The 20692-nt window shown below is 32.4% G+C and overlaps 1 protein-coding gene and 1 long non-coding RNA gene across 12 annotated transcripts; one reads left to right on the top strand and one right to left on the bottom strand.

The window, feature by feature from the left end:
• The first annotated feature begins 225 nt into the window (after positions 1 to 225).
• LOC105320463 (tyrosine-protein kinase CSK) lies at positions 226 to 19263 on the top strand. 10 transcript variants are annotated; one of them, XM_011418402.4, is made up of 12 exons: positions 226 to 353; positions 2558 to 2625; positions 3011 to 3130; positions 3662 to 3762; positions 7082 to 7301; positions 8725 to 8893; positions 10893 to 10995; positions 12768 to 12926; positions 13594 to 13693; positions 16673 to 16768; positions 17066 to 17152; positions 17400 to 19263. In XM_011418402.4, exons 2-12 carry the CDS (start codon positions 2596 to 2598, stop codon positions 17574 to 17576), a joined length of 1362 nt encoding a protein of 453 aa, XP_011416704.1. In that variant the 5' UTR covers positions 226 to 353; positions 2558 to 2595; the 3' UTR covers positions 17577 to 19263. The 10 variants fall into 10 exon arrangements, with proteins under 10 accessions (XP_011416704.1, XP_011416699.1, XP_011416703.1 ...); XM_011418397.4 differs by lacking the exon at positions 7082 to 7301 and adding an exon at positions 4136 to 4361; XM_011418401.4 differs by having other exon boundaries at positions 3008 to 3130.
• LOC109620386 (uncharacterized) lies at positions 15316 to 16341 on the bottom strand. 2 transcript variants are annotated; one of them, XR_010714517.1, is made up of 3 exons: positions 15859 to 16341; positions 15572 to 15691; positions 15316 to 15407 (listed from the first exon to the last, which is right to left on the bottom strand). It is a non-coding gene; the product is annotated as an uncharacterized lncRNA (long non-coding RNA). The 2 variants fall into 2 exon arrangements; XR_010714518.1 differs by having other exon boundaries at positions 15572 to 15682; positions 15859 to 16338.
• Positions 19264 to 20692: the final 1429 nt, after the last annotated feature.

The raw sequence follows: 20692 nt of genomic DNA, 5'->3' as shown, positions 1-20692 counted from the left end.
ACAAATGTGACAAGGATAATAGAAATTCAATCCGATGAAGTAACAGTTATTTCTTCAAGATTTATTTGACTCTTTGAAATCCTATTCATTTAATTTTTCTCTGAAATACATTTAAACATGTGGATGAATTTAAAAAAAGGGTTGATTAATAACAACATCAATAAACACAAAATGAAAATGGTTATATTCCGTGAAAGATTTCTGCTCCCCCCCCCCCTTCCCTTCCCCGTTGTCCGTATAAAGGAAGGGGAGTTATCTCTCTTGCTAGATGGCAGCAGCGTCGCCAAATTACATGGCCGACATCGGACTCTCTTCCTGTTTGTGATCTGCTATTACAATGAAACAGAGAGAAAGTAAGTGTTAGCATATTTCCATATGTGTCGGTATTCACGGGATATTGGAGAAAGTTTTGATATTTTTTCATGTGGATGATAGTGCTATTGATACGGAGGGTTTTTTGTCATTTAAATCGCAACGGTAAGCAACAGGTTCAGTGAAACTTGAGGAATATTATGGCCTCATATTCCAGGAAGAAAAATTCACAAGTATTAGTATTGATATTGAGCATGAATGAAAATATTTATCATATATCAGTGTAAAACTTTGTTCAAGATTTTAACTGATTGGTTGGAGATTTGGAAGACAAGTCACGAGTAGGTTTTGTTTTAGTTTCTCTTCCTTTCAACATCACTACAAGACACATTTGATGTGTATATTTTCGCCTACAAAGTCTTATGGTCGTTCATCTCCACCGATTTTTAAATTGTTGGTTTTTTTTCTATTTTTTTTCCAAATTGTTATGTACTCAAATTATTAGTAACATATAGCTTACATTATTCATTTATGGTGCATATTGTACATAATGGTAGGTTTGAGTGAAAAGATCAATGCAAGTTCTTGTTTATAAAAATTGTCTATTCAAGAACATTTGGTATACAGGTAGGGATTTTACCTCATTGAATTGCTATGCAGCTCACCCTGTTAATCCCTTACATGTACATGTAGGTAAAATGTATATACTTTAAGGCTTGGTAGCATCATTAGTCACAATCATAATATGTCATGTTTAGTCAATAGGTATGCATTGGTATTTCTGAATCTATCTACCGTTTACAAACATCTGATCATGTATAGATGAATTGATTATTTGTTTTTATTACGTAGAAAAAAAAATGCATCAACAAATGATTAAACTATATGGTATTTCATGAACATCATCAAAATATACATCATCATGTATTGAAAGCTTACACATATATTATATATATCCCAATTAGATGGCTTTCAGAAAGTTAAAAGTTGAAAGTTGTCTTTGGGTATGAAGTTATTACAATCATGATTTCGTATGCTTTTGTGTACATAGATCTATCATTATGCACTGTTACAGTATTTTCATTCAACCATTTGCACATTTCATTTAATGTACCGACCACAATAAACCAGGTATTCTAAAGAGGATACACATGCTAGCTGTATATAATGCAAGCATGTTTAAAATTAGAAGTTGTGACTTGTCTCTTGACATTTGTAAAAATTCATGTCTTCATAGACATATTAAGGTTAACAAAAAGTATTTACAGTGTAAACTGTGCGACTAATATTCCATTCAGTGATGCATTGTTGAAATTCTGTATAATGCTTATAAGAAAATCTGTCAAAAAACTGCATAGTTATGGAATATTGACTTTTCATTTTGTGTTACATTGACAAGGTTATTATCCGGAATCTTTTAAAATGAAACAGGACATAAGTTTATGATGGATATCTTTGAGATATGCTCTGGACTAGCTAGGTTGTTTATCTGATTAAAGATTGTCAAGTGGTCAAAAATTACCCATGTTAGTACATGTATGTAAATCTGTTATCTCTTGGAGATCAGACAAGGAAGTAATATTAGGTTTTTTTAAGAGGATTTACACCTGATGTACAATTGTTTCCTGTAGGACTTCCTGGTATACAACCTGGTTATTTCTTCTTTTTTTTTTTTCTTTCTCATGCATAAAGGGGGGAAAACCTTGCTTTTAAAATGAACGAAACTGCCAACTTTTTATTCCACTGTGTCTCAGTGCACTAAGTAGTCATCAGTGTTGTACTTCTAGACATGAGCCTGGTTTTTGATAGCTTGTGCTGAGATTCTAAAGTATGTAGTCACGAAAAATATTTAAATATAGTAACAAGGAATATAGTGTCTTCTTGGTAAGTGCTTATTTAGCATGTCTGTAGTATTGCAATAAGAAATTATGTGAAATGCTCACTGTGTTCTAAATGATTTCTAAAGTAGGGAAATTTGGGGGGGGGGGGGGTGTTGGAGGAGAGGACAAGAGTTTGCTGATTTGTTGTCTATGTAAGAAGCATTTACTTAATGATTTAGCAGTTGTTTTTTGTATTTTTGTTGTGCTACAGTTATATGTATCAAAAAAAATATTTCCTTTTCCATTGCCTTACAAGACCAGAGTATAAGTCAACACTTATGGTAGATAAGATGATTAACGTATTGTTCATCATTTTAATTATTGTTTTACATTAAGTGTTAACTCATGTTTTAATGACACTGCAGGTTGTGTATGGAATGCATCATAAAACCGTGATCAACAGATGACAATGCCCATGGATCAGAATCATCAGGTATGTTTTACATATTTACTATACCATAAATAATTCCAGTGAAAATGATGATATAAAATAGGCAGGACCCAAAAGAGCATAAAATATGAAAAGGGTTTTACTGGCTTGATTATGTACTTTGTGGGTGTTATTGTTAATTTGTGGTTAAATTTCTGTAGAAGATTGACATATATCAAATGAGAGAGAGAGAGAGAGAGAGAGAGAGAGAGAGAGAGAGAGAGAGAGAGAGAGAGAGAGAGAGAGAGAGAGAGAGAGAAGCAGTGAATGACAATATTAAGATGTTAACATGATAGAAAAATGTTGAAACAGTCCATTTGAGAAATAATGTTGTGTGAACTTTTAGGAAGTGTAAATTTATTCTTGTTTTTTTTTTCTCACTCAGCAGCATCAAGAAGCATGGTCAAGAGGTACCCAGGTTGTGGCTAATTATAACTTTGAAGGATCCTCACCAGATGATTTACCTTTCAAGAAAGGCGATGTTCTCACCATAGTACAGCCCACTAAGGTCGGTTCAGTCGGCTTGTTTTGTGTGATTTTTTACCTAAACAGGTTAAAGAAAGACGTTTAAAAATTGCCTGTCAAAATATTAGTCATCCAAGATAAATTAGAAATGCTTGTAAACAGGGAAAAGGAACAAGTTAAAAACAACTATTTTTTTTACGATCAACCTTTTTTTTTTTTTTATTTAATTTTTTAAGAAATGTTTCAGCTGTTAGTCTGTCTTGGGTACAGTTAGCATTTAAATTTGATTGTCAAATGTTATATAAAGATTGCTTTGAGAGTTTGCTTTGCATGGTTGAAGAAAAAAATTGAGTTGAAAAACTCTTTGCTACTAGAGGCTTGATATTTTTGCTGTGTAATGAAATTGAGTTTCCATGCCTACTGACCGTGTGAAAAATAAATCTTACAAGTTACGAATACATTTTAAAAAAAAGAGAACAGCAAGGAAGTTTAGTAAAATTAGTTTTTGGAAGAATATCAATTACTTGTAATTTGAGTAACTTTAAAGATGATATCTGTAATTTACTTTGTTAAGGACCCAAACTGGTATAAAGGTAAAAATGAAAGTGGAAAGGAAGGAATGGTACCTGCCACATATGTACAGAAAAGGAAAGAGGTTCATTTACAGGCCATGCCGTAAGTACATTCGTCTGTGTGACTGTTTGTATCTGTATAGTCATAGAATATTAACAGGATAACAAATTGAAAAAAATTTGATATTTATGTAACAGGTCCTCATATAAATTTTTGGATAATTAAGTCTCTAATGTTGCAGTGTTTCTTCTGGCGGAATTCAAGTCTAAGAAAAAGCTACAATGCATCAACAAAAACTTGATAAATAAAAGTGGTCATTTGTTTGAAAAGAAATTTCAGATGGGGGGGAGGCAATTGAAGATAGGAATATTTGTCTTAAAGAAGTTTTTTTGGGAAGTCAATTGCACACTGACAGGATATGTAATATTTTGTCTGTTAAAAAAAAAAAAACCCGTCATGCTGCTGTTGTTTTCAGTTGGTATCATGGTAAAATTTCCCGGGAGGAGGCGGAGGCCCTGTTAAATGATTTCCGCGAGGAGGGCGACTTCCTGGTCAGAGACAGTGTCCACTTCCAGGGGGACTACACTCTGTCCATTTATTTCGAGGGCATGGTGGATCACTATAGAATTATCGCTAAACACAACAAGTTAGAAGTGGATGGTGGTGACTGTCTGTTTGATAACCTAATTCAGCTCGTTGAGGTACCGCAGCTAAGTCTTGTGTTACTTCGCTAGCTGGCACAGATCAGTAGAGAGGGAGGAAATAGGAAGTCCCATTTTTTTTTTTTTTGTGTCTAATAATCTGTTTGGCATGTGTACAATTGCTAGGGTTCAGTTCCAGTTTTAAACGGAAAAATGCGATAATTATTATGTCACCGTGATAAGGAGATGACCCTCTATTGTAAAATCAAAACAATTTTTTATTTCTTCTACCCCCGAAAAATTTCTGGGATTGTTACTTTTGAATGCTCCTCAACCGCCCAACCTTAAAGAACAATAGTTCTGTCTTGATTTTGAGTTTCTGTCACACATGCATGCACCCAGTTTTAAAGACGATACACATGGATCATACATACATGTTATATGTTGGTTTTAAGTTTCCTGTTTTACAAAAAATGACTCAATATGGGCTGGCAACCTTACTGTACAGACTGGGTTATGTTAGCTGAGCATTTATTATGTTAACCAGGAGTATGTGGTAATTGCTAACATATATCCTTGATACTCACGATTTACATATTTCACACAAAGTGTGTGTGTTTGCGCTCTCTTAGCTTCAAAAATTAAAAAATAAGCTATATTTCAAACATGGCATTTAGAGATACAAGTTTCTTTTAAAGAATCCATTACATTTATTGCAATTTAACCTTTAATCCAGTACAAACCAAGTTAAATTGAATTGAATTTGTGAATTCAGTCTTTTTAATTAGTAATGACTTATTCAGACAGGATCTTGAGGGCGTTGTTTGGATAATTTCACTTTCTTTATCAAAGTTGATTACCCAAAAAAGGTTAAACATGTATACCAGTAGGCAGACAAGTCATGTAAAACATCTATTAGTTACTCTGTGTGTGTGTGTGTTTGTGTGTGCGTATGTATGAGGATATAGATTGCTACCTGTCCATCTCATTTGTACAAATTTGACCAAACCATTGAACCATGCCCATAAGATTTAATCCTCCACGAAATCACTATCATTTTATAAATTAATTGCACTTTAAACTCCGGAACTTAATTACACACAAGAATAGAAAATGATCACGGATGTATACTTAGTGTAGGAAAAATGTCATTTCAAGAATGTGTAGATGTTAAATATATGACAAGGTTTAATTTAAAAGACACTTAAGGACGTATGTTTATGTATTGATTGATATCAATACAGTGTATAATAGTGGGATACATGTAAGGACAAGGAAGAGATTATAGAGATACAGAAATTGCTAGTCCCTGGGGGGTGGACATGAAGTGATTGCCCATTAGGCATGGGCTTGTGTAAGAGACCGTCAGGTTGTGTACATGTATGTAGTATTGAGGTAGTCGTTTACAGTACAGTACATACTTAATGAGATGACTCAGGCTGTGGTGTAATACCTACCATAAGCTTTCTGTGTTGTTGTCTTTTAGCCAGAGCACTTGCTTTCTATACACATAGTTAGATTATTAGTCCAAGTCACTCCAAGACACAGTGTTGTGATTTTAATGTTGTTTTCCCCAAACCTTCCCTGTGATTTATGATTTTTTATTAAATTTTTGTTTTAAATTTAATCAGCTTGATAAAACAGGTATGATGTCATTGTGTTCAGTTATAGGTATCAAAAGTGAAAATGATTTTCTGACAATGAAATTAATTTGACAGGTCTTGAATATTATATATTATGGTTTTTTTTTTCTCTGTATGAAATATCAATCATCATCCCATAGCATAAAATATTTCATTTAGTACCTGGTACATGTCAAATCCAGTACTTAGTGTCTAGACTTTAAAATGTTACAATATTCCTTGACACAAAATGTACAAGATCACAATCAAATATACAAGAAACAAACACAAAATAAATTTGTTCCACATACTTTTTAAAATTTTCTCTTGAAATAGAAATTTGTGTGAAATTAATTAAGGTACAGAAAAAGATGCTCATATCTGTTGTCAAAGTGTTGGAGGTGCAAGGACCTACTCAAAAGTTCAAGAAGTATAAAATAGATTTTTTATGTTCTCCCACAAAAGTATTTTATTAGTTTATAGGTACTTGTGCTCCAAGTATACATGGGCGAGCAAGAGGTCTCGTTATTAAAATCTAAGGGCTTTTAGTGAGGTACTGGGGAAAAAAATCCCCATAACAAGCGTCAAGTACATAATATGCATCTATTGTATATCTCATAATACAACAATGATCACAAAATATAAGTGCATTGTATGGTTGTGGGAGCAAAATACTTACCAAAAATTATTACAATGTATATGATAGATAAAAGAAATATATTAAGAAGATGGAAATGTGTAATCCTTGGTGTTGAGAAAATTTGGTATTCACATTATAGCATTATAGTCCAAATATCAAAAATGAAAAAGAAAGGTGCATGTATGTTAATTAAGTGATATTTATAAGTATACTCATACTTGTTCTAGATTGAGTGTTAAGGTAATTTTGTAGAATGGGCTTCTTAGTAGTGTTGATTTTAGACTTGTGTGTGCTCTAAAAAAACTATTTCACGTCAGTCACTCACCATCCACTAACAAACCAGTCGCCATTAACGGGAATCGTCAATGTTGGACCGTGTCCTAATTATATACACAGCCATCAACATTTATATAGCAGTTCATCGGCGTTGTCTTCAGTGGTGTTTTGTGTTTACCCTGCCTATAGTGATATTTGACTTGCATGTTGCATGACACTGCATATGTTTGGTTACATTGTAGATGGTACCATGGCAAAATCGAGAGGAAGATGGCGGAAGACTTGCTCCATCCACGCGAAGATGGACTTTTTCTTATACGAGAAAGTGTTAACTACCCGGGAGATTATACGCTGAGTGTGTGCTACCAGAGAAAAGTGGAGCATTATCGGATTATTTATCATAAAAACCAGATGACTATTGATGAAGAAACTTATTTTGATAACCTTAATCAACTAGTAGAGGTATTTTTCTTCTTAATTTTCTTGAAAACTTCAAAAGTGCTATATCTCATGGAATTGGATCTTTTTCACCCTCTTTGCTCTTGTGCTTTAAGATGTAAGCAAAGTATTTACACCTGAGAGAAACTTTGTTGCAATTTTATGGCCCTGGAGTTTGTCAGTGGGCAAGTTGTAAGAGAAATACCTTTGTTTAACTGGTAGGAGCGAATTGTAAATATTTCCTCATTTCCTGAAAGGTCTGAGCATATGGCACATCTTCCAATTATTATGCTCAACTTGTGGCAAGCAAATGCTCCTACACACACACAAATTAAGCTTGATGTTGCCTCAGTTCAAATGGACCTGAAAAAGCTTCAGCAAATTGCCTTTATATTGAAACATGGAAACACTTTCTAAAGATTTTGAGTTTAATGCTTTGGACAAGTGAGAGAAGATTGAAGGCCATTTTGAATGTGAATGCTGCAAGTGCATTCAGCTTAACTAATAACACAGAAGTATTTTCTGCACACATGCATTGCATTAATCAATTCAACCCTCGATCTTCACACCATTCATCCTTCTTTAAGTGCATATTTGTATTGCTGTATTGAAAATAACAGTAGTCTTATTGCATGATTTTGAAGTATATTTGTGAATGCATTATGTATTTCACTATTTGCTTGGAACTTCTCTGCATGGAATGTCAGTTAATCAAACAAGGTGATGATAGACAAACACAGAACTTGTGGAGATTTTCAACTTATGCAATATTGAGAATTTTGTTTGATGAGTTTGTTTTCACTATTTTTATCATACTTTGGAAAAGCATAATGAGAGAGAGAGAGAGAGAGAGAGAGAGAGAGAGAGAGGTGGGGGGGGGGGCAGGCAAGCAAAACAATGGCTTTCATCACAAAACTTCTGTTAACTTTAGGGTAAAAAAATGTAGACAGATCACACAGAAACTGTGTAGGAAAGAGTCTGATCGTGGTAGCTAGAGGAAAAATATAATCTTATGCAACACATTAGGGTGTTGTTGTCCTGATAAGTATTCACAGATAAACCAGAACTGTTCATCAATGCTATCTCTCTCTTCAAACAAACAGCATATTATAACTACAGCTTTTTTCTTCCTCTCTGCTGGCTGTGTACATATTTTTTAACTCTATATTTTTTTTAACCATTTTCTGTAAATGTATTTTAGTAAGTGAAATCCTGAAGGATTAACACGATTATAAAATTCTAGGAACAGGAGATGTATTTTTGATTTAAAGAGGAAATTTGAAATTTGAAATTGTGCTGAGAAAATTTTTTTTGTAAAGAACTTGAATTTTTTCCTTCTAATTTTTAAATAGCTCTCAGCATCAGTAAGCATATCAAGTTGATAAGAAATGTTGATATTTCTATGCCTTTTTATCGGGCTTTAACCTCTCTTCTTTGTTATCAATAGCACTATCAGAATGATGCCGATGGACTATGTACAAAATTAATACGTGCATTACCCAAGAAAGGAGACAGTTTCGGAGCGGTTCGGATCCAGGACTTCGAGGCCGGTGGCTGGGTGATACAGAAGAAAGATCTGCAGGAAATCGAATTAATTGGCAGAGGAGAATTTGGAGGTGATAAAAAATTGGGAAGCAGATTAGCTGCCAATAGATATACAGGTCTAATAAGATTAGAGGAGATACACTTGATAGATAGTTTACATGGGGGCTCGTTATAAGTATCAGCTGGTTCAGGGCTGGCTTGGATTAAAATACTGGCTACTTGATTCTATCATCAATGAAGTCCTGATTTTATTCACAGCATTTACCAATAGATATATACAACTGCAGATTGATCATTTGTGTATCATGTTTTTTTCAGTTTTTTGTTAGTATTAAATATGAGTTAGTTTAATGAGGCTACGACTATGAATTGCTGTTCCAAGATTGCAAATTGTAAAACTTAGTTTCATGTATTATGAAGTTGATGGGACCAAATATTAAACTACTATAAGATATCTTGGAATTTTAAAATTATTTTTGATTATGAATGAATTAGAGGTGGTTGGGACTTCCAACTGGCTTGGAAATATCCTAATGGAGACACTGAAGATCAACGTTATCATGTGCTTATCTAATATCAGTCAATCTCTGCCATATTTCTGTCAGTTCCCTGCCGCTCAACATTAATTGTCTTTTTTCAACTGTTTCAACAACAGCTTCTAATAGAAAATAATTTATATTACCTCACACAATAAATAAATGTCCGTCATAGACATAATGCATTTAATTAAAAAAAAATTACTGGTACGTTTATTTGCAAGGGAGTGCAATTCTTTTCAGTACTGTATTTTTATTTTTTTTTGATTTCATTGAAAAATCCTTTTCAGTAGTCAGCTTTTATGTTATTTCATCTTTTCTGTTAATTTTTTTAAATGCCCGTCTCAGTTACGTAATTCAGTGTTTTTAATTAAACAAATATGAAAGAAAATGTACAAAGTACCCATTATACAATAGAATATTATGTGAGGAAAAAAAATGATGGTTCAATTCTTTTTCCTTTTGAAGAGGAAGTCTTTAAGAAATAATTGGTATTGAATGGTCCTGACAGGGAAGTGTAATTCAACCTCCAGAATTGAAAAATGAGACATATGACTTTTTATAGTTTAGATACACATTAAAGTTAATTTAAGCAAGAGCTTTAATATTAAGAATTTCTTACATTTTCCGTTAGTTACATATACCTTTAGTCACCATTTTTACGTGGATAGATATATTTAAGAGTCATATTTTGAAACTAGTTCAGTAATATATGTGTGTGTCATTTAGTACACGGAACATTTACTTATTGAATAAGTTTTATGAAAATATCCTGTACTAGGAAGAAGTCTATGTTTTACAAAGTATATACTTAAAGTGACCTTGCAGCATTTTGTTCCTGTTGATATTTTCTAAGAAAATCAAAGCTATAGAGTTAGGTCTGCATGCTGAATTGGATCATAAAAAAAGAACAACAGTTATAGCACGTATACAGGGTTATTTTTGCCAAGAGGTATTTTTGGCTTTATTTTACTTGCAAACGGTTTTGCCCCGATCTTGAATTCGCCCAGGCAAAGTTGTGTTTAAGGGAGATAATTTGAGCCATTAGAATTCACTCAGTCTTAAATTTGCCTGTTGAAAAGGAGGATGAAAAGGGCAAAAACTTTAATGGGGGCAAATATTTTCCCGCATACCATGTATACAGTATCCACATCTTTGAATGAAAATGGCATAAGATACATTTGGGAGACACTCGAAAGCAGGAGATAATATATGAAATAATGTACTTGTGGTGATTTTGTTATATTTTAATGATTTAAATGTTTGTTTACTTACTTCATGTCCCAGAAGGAGCCCACAAAGGGAATAATTTTCAAATTTTGAACATGTGAAAGAAATGATTGTAGAAAAGCAGTGAAAGTTCAGGGTATTACAGTTACATCATTTTTGAATATGTGATTTGTAGTGATGTGGTTTAACTGTCATTGAATCCGTTTGACATTTCACTGTTCCAAAAGGACTGGTTTTAATTTATTTGTGCAATTTCGGTGATAACTAACATGTAGATTAATTACTGTTTTTTATTTATTTGCAGATGTATATAAAGGTCTATATAAAAATCAGTTTGTAGCTGTAAAACAGTTGAAAGACCAAGATCGAGCAGCTCAGGCCTTTCTTAAAGAAGCTTCAGTAATGACGTAAGAATATAGTCTTACTTGAGAAAGAAAGAGAGTGAGAGAAATGAGTTATCTTAAGATCTTGTAACAGTTTTCATTAATTATACCCCCGCAAACGAAGTTTAGGGGGGTATATTGGTTTCACCCTGTCCGTCTGTCCATCTGTCCGTCCGTCCGTCTGTCCGTCTGTCTGTAGACGCAACTTTGTCCCCCCTATAGAATTTTTTATTACTGCATGGAACAGTTTGAAAATTTGTACATATGTTGAACACCATCTGAAGATGTGCACCTGCAATTTTTTTTAAGATCAGACAAGATTTAATGATTTTATGACAGTTTTCATTTTCCTTATTCTATATATTGTACACTAATGTTGAAAAGTAAGGGAGGTAATCCTTACAGATTTTATTAATTAATTAATAGAAAACACTCTAAAATATATTTATATAAATACATCCAGATGGAGTTTTTTGTCTTTATGTCTTAATTAATAAAAAAAAAAATTATTTTTTATAAGTATTCTATCAACTGACAATGCAAAGTTTTTGTTTGTCAATGATAAATTCTTAGGAGCTAATGAGAACATCAAAGACAAGTGTGGCTGAATTCATTTGTCCCAAGGGAGCCATTATCTGAGCCATGGTTCAGATGGAGCATGTGTTTAGGGGAAATTGATAATCTGTAAAATGGGTGATGGTTTTGGGGCTATTTTAAAACTGTTTCATGTAAATCAAAAGGTCTATCATTATAAGGAAATAAATAATATAATTATTAATAAAGAAGTTAAACTATTTTTAGAGGTTGTTTAAATTTATTTGTCAAGTAATTTGATGAAGTGACCCTATTGGGCATTAATTTAAATGAAATTCAAAATTACTGATATGATTGTAGTGTTTTGGCAATTTTAAAATTGTTTGTAATATTAAATTTTCTTTTTTTACATATTTTTACATAGTATGGTAATTATGGTAATGTTTTGGGAGTTTATTAAATTTAACAAGCTCATCAAAGAAAATCATAGTCCTATGGGATCAATTTTCTGATATGGAGTTCAATTGTGCCATAGGAGAAAGTGAGGAAAATTTGAAACAACTAATTGCATCTGTCAAGACTCTTATTAGAAAGATATTGAAAGTTTTATCAACAGAAGAGCATTGCTTGGCTACCGGTATTTCTATTCACTGCAAAGGGGTTATTGTCATTTTGTTGGTTTTTCTTTAAATCAATTAAATTAAAAAAATATATCATCAAATACATACATTTGTAAATGTATTACTGTTATAGATATGTATTTACAGTGAAATTCTGACAATTTTGATTTTAATTTTTCTTTGTTCACTATTTTTTTTTTTTTTTACATTTCTAGAATTTTTTTTTTGTATGTGTTCCAAACCTTAATTATTATTCAATTCAATTATTTGTCCCATTTGAAATTAGCCTAGCGGGGGTATTAGTCCCATTAGGACAGTTCTAGTTTATCTCTTATTTATCATTATATTATTTTGATGAAATTCAGTGTGTGAAGTACATGTATTTGATGAGGAAAAATGAAACTATATGTAAAAATCTACATTTTTAAGAAAGGAAAGGAGATGCTTAAAAGAAAAGAAAATTTCAAAATATGTCTCTTATATTTTATTTTGTAACTACCGGTTCATAAATATACGGTACTTGTATGTAAAAAAAAAATTTGGAATATTTTTAAAGAACTTTTTACATTGATCTTGTCATATATGTATGCCACACATCAGTTTTTGTTTAATGCTGTTTAAAAAAAAAAAATTACGTTGTAGATCATTACGGCATCCTAACCTGGTCCAGTTGATAGGCGTGGTCCTAGGTGACACAATAAGGCTGGTGACGGAGTTCATGGGGAAAGGAAACCTCGTGGAATACCTCAGGTCGAGGGGGCGTAGCGTCATACAGAAAAAAGACCAGATTGATTTCGCTACGTAAGTTACAGGAAAGGCTGTGTTCAAGTAAAATCGATAGATTATTGTGCAGTAAATGATATACAAGAAAACAATAATGGATTTAGAATTGTGATATCATTTAGGAATATGCAGATTCATTGAAATAAGTGCCACTACTCTTCTATATTAACTTAGTTTCAGACAATCAAGTCTTGTATAAATACCTACTGATACTGTTTTTAAAAAAAATTGTTAGATTTCTATCTAATGATTTTTATACAAGTGTATTAATTACAAGACACCTTTAAAGTAAGGCGTAAACAGTCAACAAAAATATGCAAGTATATAGGATGTAGAAAATTTAACCTCGCAAGATTTTCTAGTCTAGTGACATAAACACAGATAAAAAAAAGATGCAAAAATCTTTATTGTTGAATTAACAATTTAATCCATACATGCCATTTTGTGATGTGATATTGTTGGTTGAACATTATTCTATGTGCACAAAAAGCAAAATGTGAAGATGCTAAGGCTCCTAATTTACTGCACTGCCTGAAAGTGTAGATAGTCATAGATCAATTTGCAAAGAAATATCTCAAAGCATTTCTGTGAATTTTCATGCATGTTGAGTATGGATTTCGAGATTGGTAAATGCATTTACATTTGTTATGCATATTTTAAAGTGTTTTTAAAATATCATTCACAGAGATACATGTGCTGCCATGGAATATTTAGAGAGTAAAAAATTAGTTCATCGAGATTTAGCAGCCAGAAATATACTCATTAATGAGAATAACACAGCCAAGGTAAGCTTTCAGAAATACTGCATGGGAGAATTACATTTCTCCTACAAGTAGGAATCTCATTTAAGGAAGCTTGGTGGTCAACAAATTAGCCATAATATCTTCGTTAAATTTTGAGATATAACAAATTAGCCATAATATCTTCGTTAAATTTTGAGATATGATGTCTTTAGCTATGAACTATTATTTAGTAATGATAAAAGCCATATATTTTACATTTAAAATTAGGCATTTTCCTACATTTTTATATAGAACTCTTCTTTTACAGGAGGTCAATACAGTCTAAAAAAATGGTCATGACCATCGAGCCTTCTTAAGTGGGCTGGAGGGTTGCATTTATTTTTAGACTATTTAATCTTCTTTAAAAGACCCAGAGCTCTGTATGATGTACGATTAGGGAAATTATACAATTTTTGGAATTTTTTAAAAATACTAAAGGATAACCAATAGATAAAAAATCATATTTAAAGATTAAAGATGGATCTGATGGATACTTTGTAAAGCATCCTTAATGTTTATTTTCTCCATATATAGTACTTATCAAGTCAAAAGTATTTCCCCATGAACTCATAGCAAGCAGGAGGAAGTATTGCAACAGCAAGGATTATTTCATCATTCAATATACACCAGTTTGTAACATGTATAGAATAGATAATTGCAGTGTGGAGATAAAATGGATTATTGCATGTTAATTTTTAAGGCGTCGAGCTAATGCTCGGCAGCCTTCTAGCGATCGTCTGGATTGGCAATCGTCCAAAAATTCATGCACTGCACCGCCTTTTAAATGCGCACAAAAAATAAGTTCCTTAAAGTATTAAACGTATTACAAGATTTTTATTCCACTTATTCAACTACATTGTGTACAAAAAATACAACTTTGCCTCCCTGGTTATTGATAACTCTTTGCATAATATTCAAGAATGGCGGATGAATACAAAAGGTGTAAACATTCACTAAATATTATTTTAGTTTATCGATTACATTTTAACTGGAGACCGTGCCCGATAGAAATAAAATTTGATATGTAAATTTATTTGTTATCGGGCACGGCCTCCAAAATGAATGTAAACGATAAACGTATCTAGTGGTTTTGTTGCAATAAATAAACACGATACTGCAGTCGGTTTGGTCGAGCAAAATATAGCACGTGTTGTGGATTTGTTTGTAAACAACCATACCATAGGTAATCTTGTTTCAAACGGGAATTGAAATAAATAAAAGTATGTTTTATTATTATAATTAGAGACACACTGTAATCAATGTATTCACCTTGAAAAATGTTCAAAGACTGTTTAAAGCAGAAAGAAAATATAAATTTTTTTTAACTTTGAAATTTCTTTGATTTTTGTAACTTTGATGAGTTATTGTATTATAATCGCATCACAACCTATTCATACATGCCAACTTTTGAAAATCTCCATGGGGGATTTTACGCGAAACGACATTTTCCTTGAAGGAAATTTCGCGGCATTTTGTCTTGTAATTCCTTTGTTTAAACAATTGAACATTTATCATTATCCTAATGTGTTTATCAAACAATCTCCTTTTTCAAATGAAAACATGAATAAAGTTCATAACTTTATTTTCATATATTAAATCAATTTTTATTAAATTAATCTTTAAATCTCAACAAACAATAAATAGTATGGTACAGCAGTTCAAAAAGCACTAAATTCTGCAACGCAGTTGGCAAACAGGACCTCTGCTCTTGTTACATCTACAAAATAAAATGAATAATTAATTAAATTAAATATTAAAAAGCATTTATCAGTGTTTATGGGTCAAGTTGCTATAAAAAGTTAAAGAAAGAATTTATAATTGTTTCCTGGCTTAAAATTCTTTAGAAATATTATATACTAGCTTATTAAAAAATTTAGTTACCTTCATCTTGCTCCAATTTTCATTTCAAAAAGAAGTTGGTAGCAGCAGGTGGCTTGATGGATGGCTGTTTTCGTGTTCTTTGTAACATCATTCATTCCACCATGGTCTACCCTAAAATCCCTCAAAATAAAAAAAAATTTTTACTCATAAAGTTTAACATATCTACATAATTCGTCTTGAAGATAATGTATTAGCTGTCATGAATCTCTCCTTGTGTCATGAGTACACAATAGAATGTACCCTGTCAATAAATATATTCAGTTGTACTATATATAAGTTAAACATACCTATTGCACGGCAATATACATGGTTGTCATCCAATATTACGATCCCGATAGTCATCACGAAAATCGGGAATCTGCCTCCCGATATTGGGATGAAAGTTTCGTTTTCTTTGGTGGTGTAACCCCATTCTTGTCGAAGTTTGTGTAAAAAGTGTGGCATTTCGCTATCCATCCCGATACTTCCCGATTAATTACTATCAAAACATGCTCCTCGTTAGGTTTGCAAACACCCAGACACAGGTAGCGTACAGGTAAATACACCAATTCACACATCCCGATATACACACACGCGATACAGGTAAACAGCAATGGCGGTCATAATCCCGCTTTTTGATTGGTTAGCGTAGACAAGCAGCGCGGGATTTGAAATTTTAGATAGAAATCGGGACTTATTGTCGTAACACGGGTTGAATTTTTTGAGAATCGGGATTTCGGGGTATTTTATCAATCCCGATCGGGATATCGGGATTTGTATTTTTGACGACGTGAAATCCGGAGAATCCCGCAAAAATCGGGATAGTTGGCATGTATGCCTATTATATATGGATATATAGTGATTTTTGTTTTTAAAGAACGCAAAAAATAATTCATTTACTTTTTTTTTATTCTAATATGTATTATTTGATATACGACTATTAGTACAAAAATTCAAATTATTGATATCATTTTATCAATCTATATAAAAGAAAATGTCAGCTCGACGCCTTTGTGGCCGTTCCGGCCTTTGATTTTTAATTTTAGATCAATTGATAGACAAACCTTTACATTTATATTGTGGAGTGAAAAAGATCTAGTTCTTTTCTGTTTATTTCTGCAGGTGTCAGATTTTGGTTTAGCCAAGTATGGAGATTACAGCACAGAGGGTGGAAAGTTTCCCATCAAGTGGACGGCTCCAGAGGCACTCAAAAACAATGTATGTATTAATTGTGATGCTTAGATAATATTTTTAAAAAACCCATCTGACCCTCACAGTAGAGGAACAGATTCAATGAATTGAAAGACCTTTCCTTCTCTTTCAATAGTTAATCAGGATGTGTAAAAATTGCACAATGCATTTGTTTCTTACCTCTAAAATCTGTATGAAACATTTTATTTGAAAAGTTGCAAGTATTTTTCAGATTTAGTAATGAATTATCTCTCTTTGTACCCCCATCTCATAGAGATGTAAACTGTCAGTGTATTTAATTAATTCATGTATTTTTTTCCACAGAACTTTAGTAATAAATCAGATATGTGGAGTTATGGCATACTACTGTGGGAGCTGTATTCATTTGGAAGGGTTCCATATCCAAGAATTGTATGTATATTATTTTCATGTACAAAAACTGTGCAAGTAAACATTTCAAAACTTGATTATAAAATGAGGAGAAAATTTTAAAATCTCATTATTGATTTTATCAAAGATTCATTTGTTAAAATTTATGAACAGTGGCTATTGATGTTGGTTTTAAGGGTTTTCTTTGTATGATACATATATTATATCGAATGCAAGTTTAAGGCATATGTTTGATAAACATGCTAGTTTTAAACAATTTCTTTTGCAGCCCCTTGCTGATGTTGTGATGCATGTTGAGAAAGGTTACCGAATGGAGGCCCCTGAAGGGTGCCCAAAACAGATTTACAGCTTGATGTTGAGAGCCTGGAATTTGAACCCCGCAGAGCGCCCCACCTTTAAAGAGGCCTTACAAGAGTTACAGAACTTGAGATCAACGACTGTTTAGTGTTTCTCTCCATGTACAGTGTATATATATATATTGACAATTCCTACATCTTAATAATAAGTGCTGAAACCTTAAATTCAACCTTTTGAAGTTTAATTATTTTTTTCAGTTAATAGATATGTATGTGATTTGGCATTATAAAAAATATACTTTTTATAAAAGATATTTGGAAGTAGTTTTTAATTCATTCAATTTAAAAAAGCTGCAAGATAATTTTCATTGTAAAGGACTTTTTTAATTTCTTCATAACTCTTCCAGGAGATTTATGTCTGTATGTTTTGAAGATATTGAATTGCTGTTTTAATGGTAGTGTATTTAAATTTCTGATTTGTTAGTAGAACAAGTGTTGATGAGATTGGACAACATAAAGTGTCAGTTAGAAGTGTCAGTTAGTACATGTATTTGGTATCCTTTTTTATTGAAAAAAAAGTTTTTTAGTTTTGAAGTTGATCTTCAATTTTGTTCAAGTTTTGTATATTTTTTTTATTATGTGTTTATATTTTGCCCTAATTATGTCAACCCGCCAATTTTTTCCCCCTTTATTTTTCATTAGTACTTCAAAGTCTCAGCTTGTAAGATTTTAATTTTTTTTGTTTGCATTATAATGATTTGATATCTCTTAGCTTTGAATTCCATGCTATACATATACATTTAGATCAGGGTTTGAGGTGATAGACAACATTTAAACTTTTGTAACTTGATCATTTTTGGAAGAATATTTGAATAATTTTGGAAAGAAACCATTATCTGTTTTAAAGTTATCCAGAATTCAAATTATCATTGTAAATTTTACTACAGAAATTTTTTTTCATACAGTATGTAATAAAACATCTATTTAACATAAATGGTTATCTAGATTTTGGACTTAGTATACGAACCTTATTTATATGATATTATAAAATAATTGTCTCGTCAATATGAACCTGACTATGAAACCCCAGAAAATACACATTATTTTTCACTGTATTACTATAGAACTTGGCAATTCTATTATGAAACAAGTCCAGTTTAATATTAATGAATTCAAAGTTTTCGCCTTCTCTTTTTCATCAGTGTCCATTGGTGTATTTATTATTTCTCTCTTTCCTTTGTTTCCTGTTTTTGGCCTACCCTGACAAATTTGATAAATTTGTCTAGTGCTGCTGAAGAAATCATTAATGAAAGGAAGGAATTCAATGCCAAAAGTGATAGAAAAAAATAACATAGTATTGATACATATTGATCTATTTGAATAAACTAATTTGTTTCAGAATGAAATGAAACCAGTTTTGAAACTGAGACTTTTCTTAATTTACTTAAAACATCTGTAACACAAGAGGTATTTATTTTTAAACTAATAGTAAACCAGCAAGAAATAATTAATACATTAATCATTCATATTCCATTCATAAATTTTTGCTCTCTTCTTTTTGTTTGGTGTGAATGATGTGCTACATGTAGATTTGAGTTAAAAATGTTTGTTTCTTTCACCAGTATTTATATAAATACCTTGACGGTAAAGGTAAGAATAAGTGAAAGACAGTCTTTCGTGGTATTTATCGATACCAATTATCATGATGCTTTCATTCTGTAATGAATTTCAATCAGTCATAAAGAAGTTTCCATCTGTAATTCATTTTTGTATGATTTAGCAAATGCATGCACAACATGGATGTCATAGAACTATGAATAAATTGACGAACTATTATACTTGTTGTCAATTGTGAAATTTGTCTAGACTTCCCAATTTTTATATGTACTGTTTCACATGCATTGAAAAATACTATTTTGTTAACTCAAGAATAAATTTTGTATATCGATATGTACATTGCGTTTGCCTCAACCTTGAAAACATATTACATGTACATGTCTTACTAGTAAAGCGTGATTTAAATTCACAGGATTTAAATAAAAACCGGTAATGTGTCCCTTAATGTAATGGGTAAAATTAGGGGATTTTTTAAAGATATTCAGAGCCGCTTTCCCATCTTGAAAAAAAAACCCACAATATAACATGACTCAAATCTTTTCGATTCTGTAGTATTTATTTATTTATTAGCTATACGTCAAGTATTTTATATACCTCAAAACTTCAATATGCTAAGTGATTTATAGTATGTTGGTGATAAACTCGGGGTTTTACTCAAAGGTGAAGTTTATCGTGCCTATTTTATGATGATGTAAGACGTTGGTTTTAAAAGACCTGCAGGTACTCGTTTTCATGTCAAGTGCCTTGCCCACTTGTACTACAAATGAAGATGCAATGATATGGCTAAACCAACTCTTGCATAGAATAGGACAGTTTTAAACTTAATATTATAGCAAGCAGGTAGGTGGCAACCGGGGAGGAGGGGAGGGGGATTTCGTTAGAATATTAACGCATGAGTTCCCACTTCTTAGCTCACCAAGAAGAAGTCGGGGGAGCTTATGCTATACCGTTGGCATCCGGACCTTGTTAAAGTTTGTCTTTCACAACCTTGCATGGATGATGTGTCTTAAGATTCTTACGCACTTGACGGATTTGAATGCTGAATATGAGCCATAGGTTTTGGATTGCTGGGGGAGGTTAAGGTTTTGGGAGTTGGTGTAAGTTTTTAGAGCAGGTTCGCATGCCCTTTGATGACTGTATCAAAATTATTACTGGCCCTAAGTTTACCAAACTTGAATGGCTAGTGCATCTAGTGATACTGATGCACAAGCCTTGGATGCGGAATCTGAGCCATAGGTTTTGGAGGCTGGAGGAGGTTAATGTTTTAGGAGCTGGTTTAAGTTTTTAGAGCAGGTGCCCCTTTTTAAACAAATCTAAGTTATTATTGGTTCGGTCTTTACCTTATTTGGATAGATGATGCATCTTGTGATACTGATGCACTCCAATGACCTTGATGCTTAATCTAAACCATGAGTTTTGGGTGCTGGAGGTGGTTGAGGATTTTGGAGCTGGTCACATTTTATTTAAATATTAGTATATAAATAGTGCCTGTTTTGGAGGGTTACAGTTGAAATTGACATCCCCGAGAAAACCATTATCAACCACCGCTTTGCTTTTGTTGACTGTGGTTTTCTAGGGGTTATACTGAATGTCTTACTTTGAAAGAAAACGTAACTGATTTTTAGAAATGACGTGAATTCTACAAGGC

Source organism: Magallana gigas, chromosome 6, assembly GCF_963853765.1.
Source record: "Magallana gigas chromosome 6, xbMagGiga1.1, whole genome shotgun sequence".
In the NCBI taxonomy this organism is placed as follows: Eukaryota; Metazoa; Mollusca; class Bivalvia; order Ostreida; family Ostreidae; genus Magallana; species Magallana gigas.
The sequence above is the reverse complement of the archived record's forward strand: the minus strand, read 5'-3'. Positions and strand labels throughout refer to the sequence as shown.

Excerpts from the sequence above, each read along its gene's own strand:
- LOC105320463 (XM_011418391.4), top strand. The coding sequence starts at position 2,596 with ATGACAATGCCCATGGATCAGAATCATCAG. Across the intron at positions 4,362-8,724 it reads ACCTAATTCAGCTCGTTGAG|CACTATCAGAATGATGCCGA; the intron begins GTACCGCAGCTA and ends TGTTATCAATAG. Across the intron at positions 17,153-17,399 it reads GGGTTCCATATCCAAGAATT|CCCCTTGCTGATGTTGTGAT; the intron begins GTATGTATATTA and ends TTTCTTTTGCAG.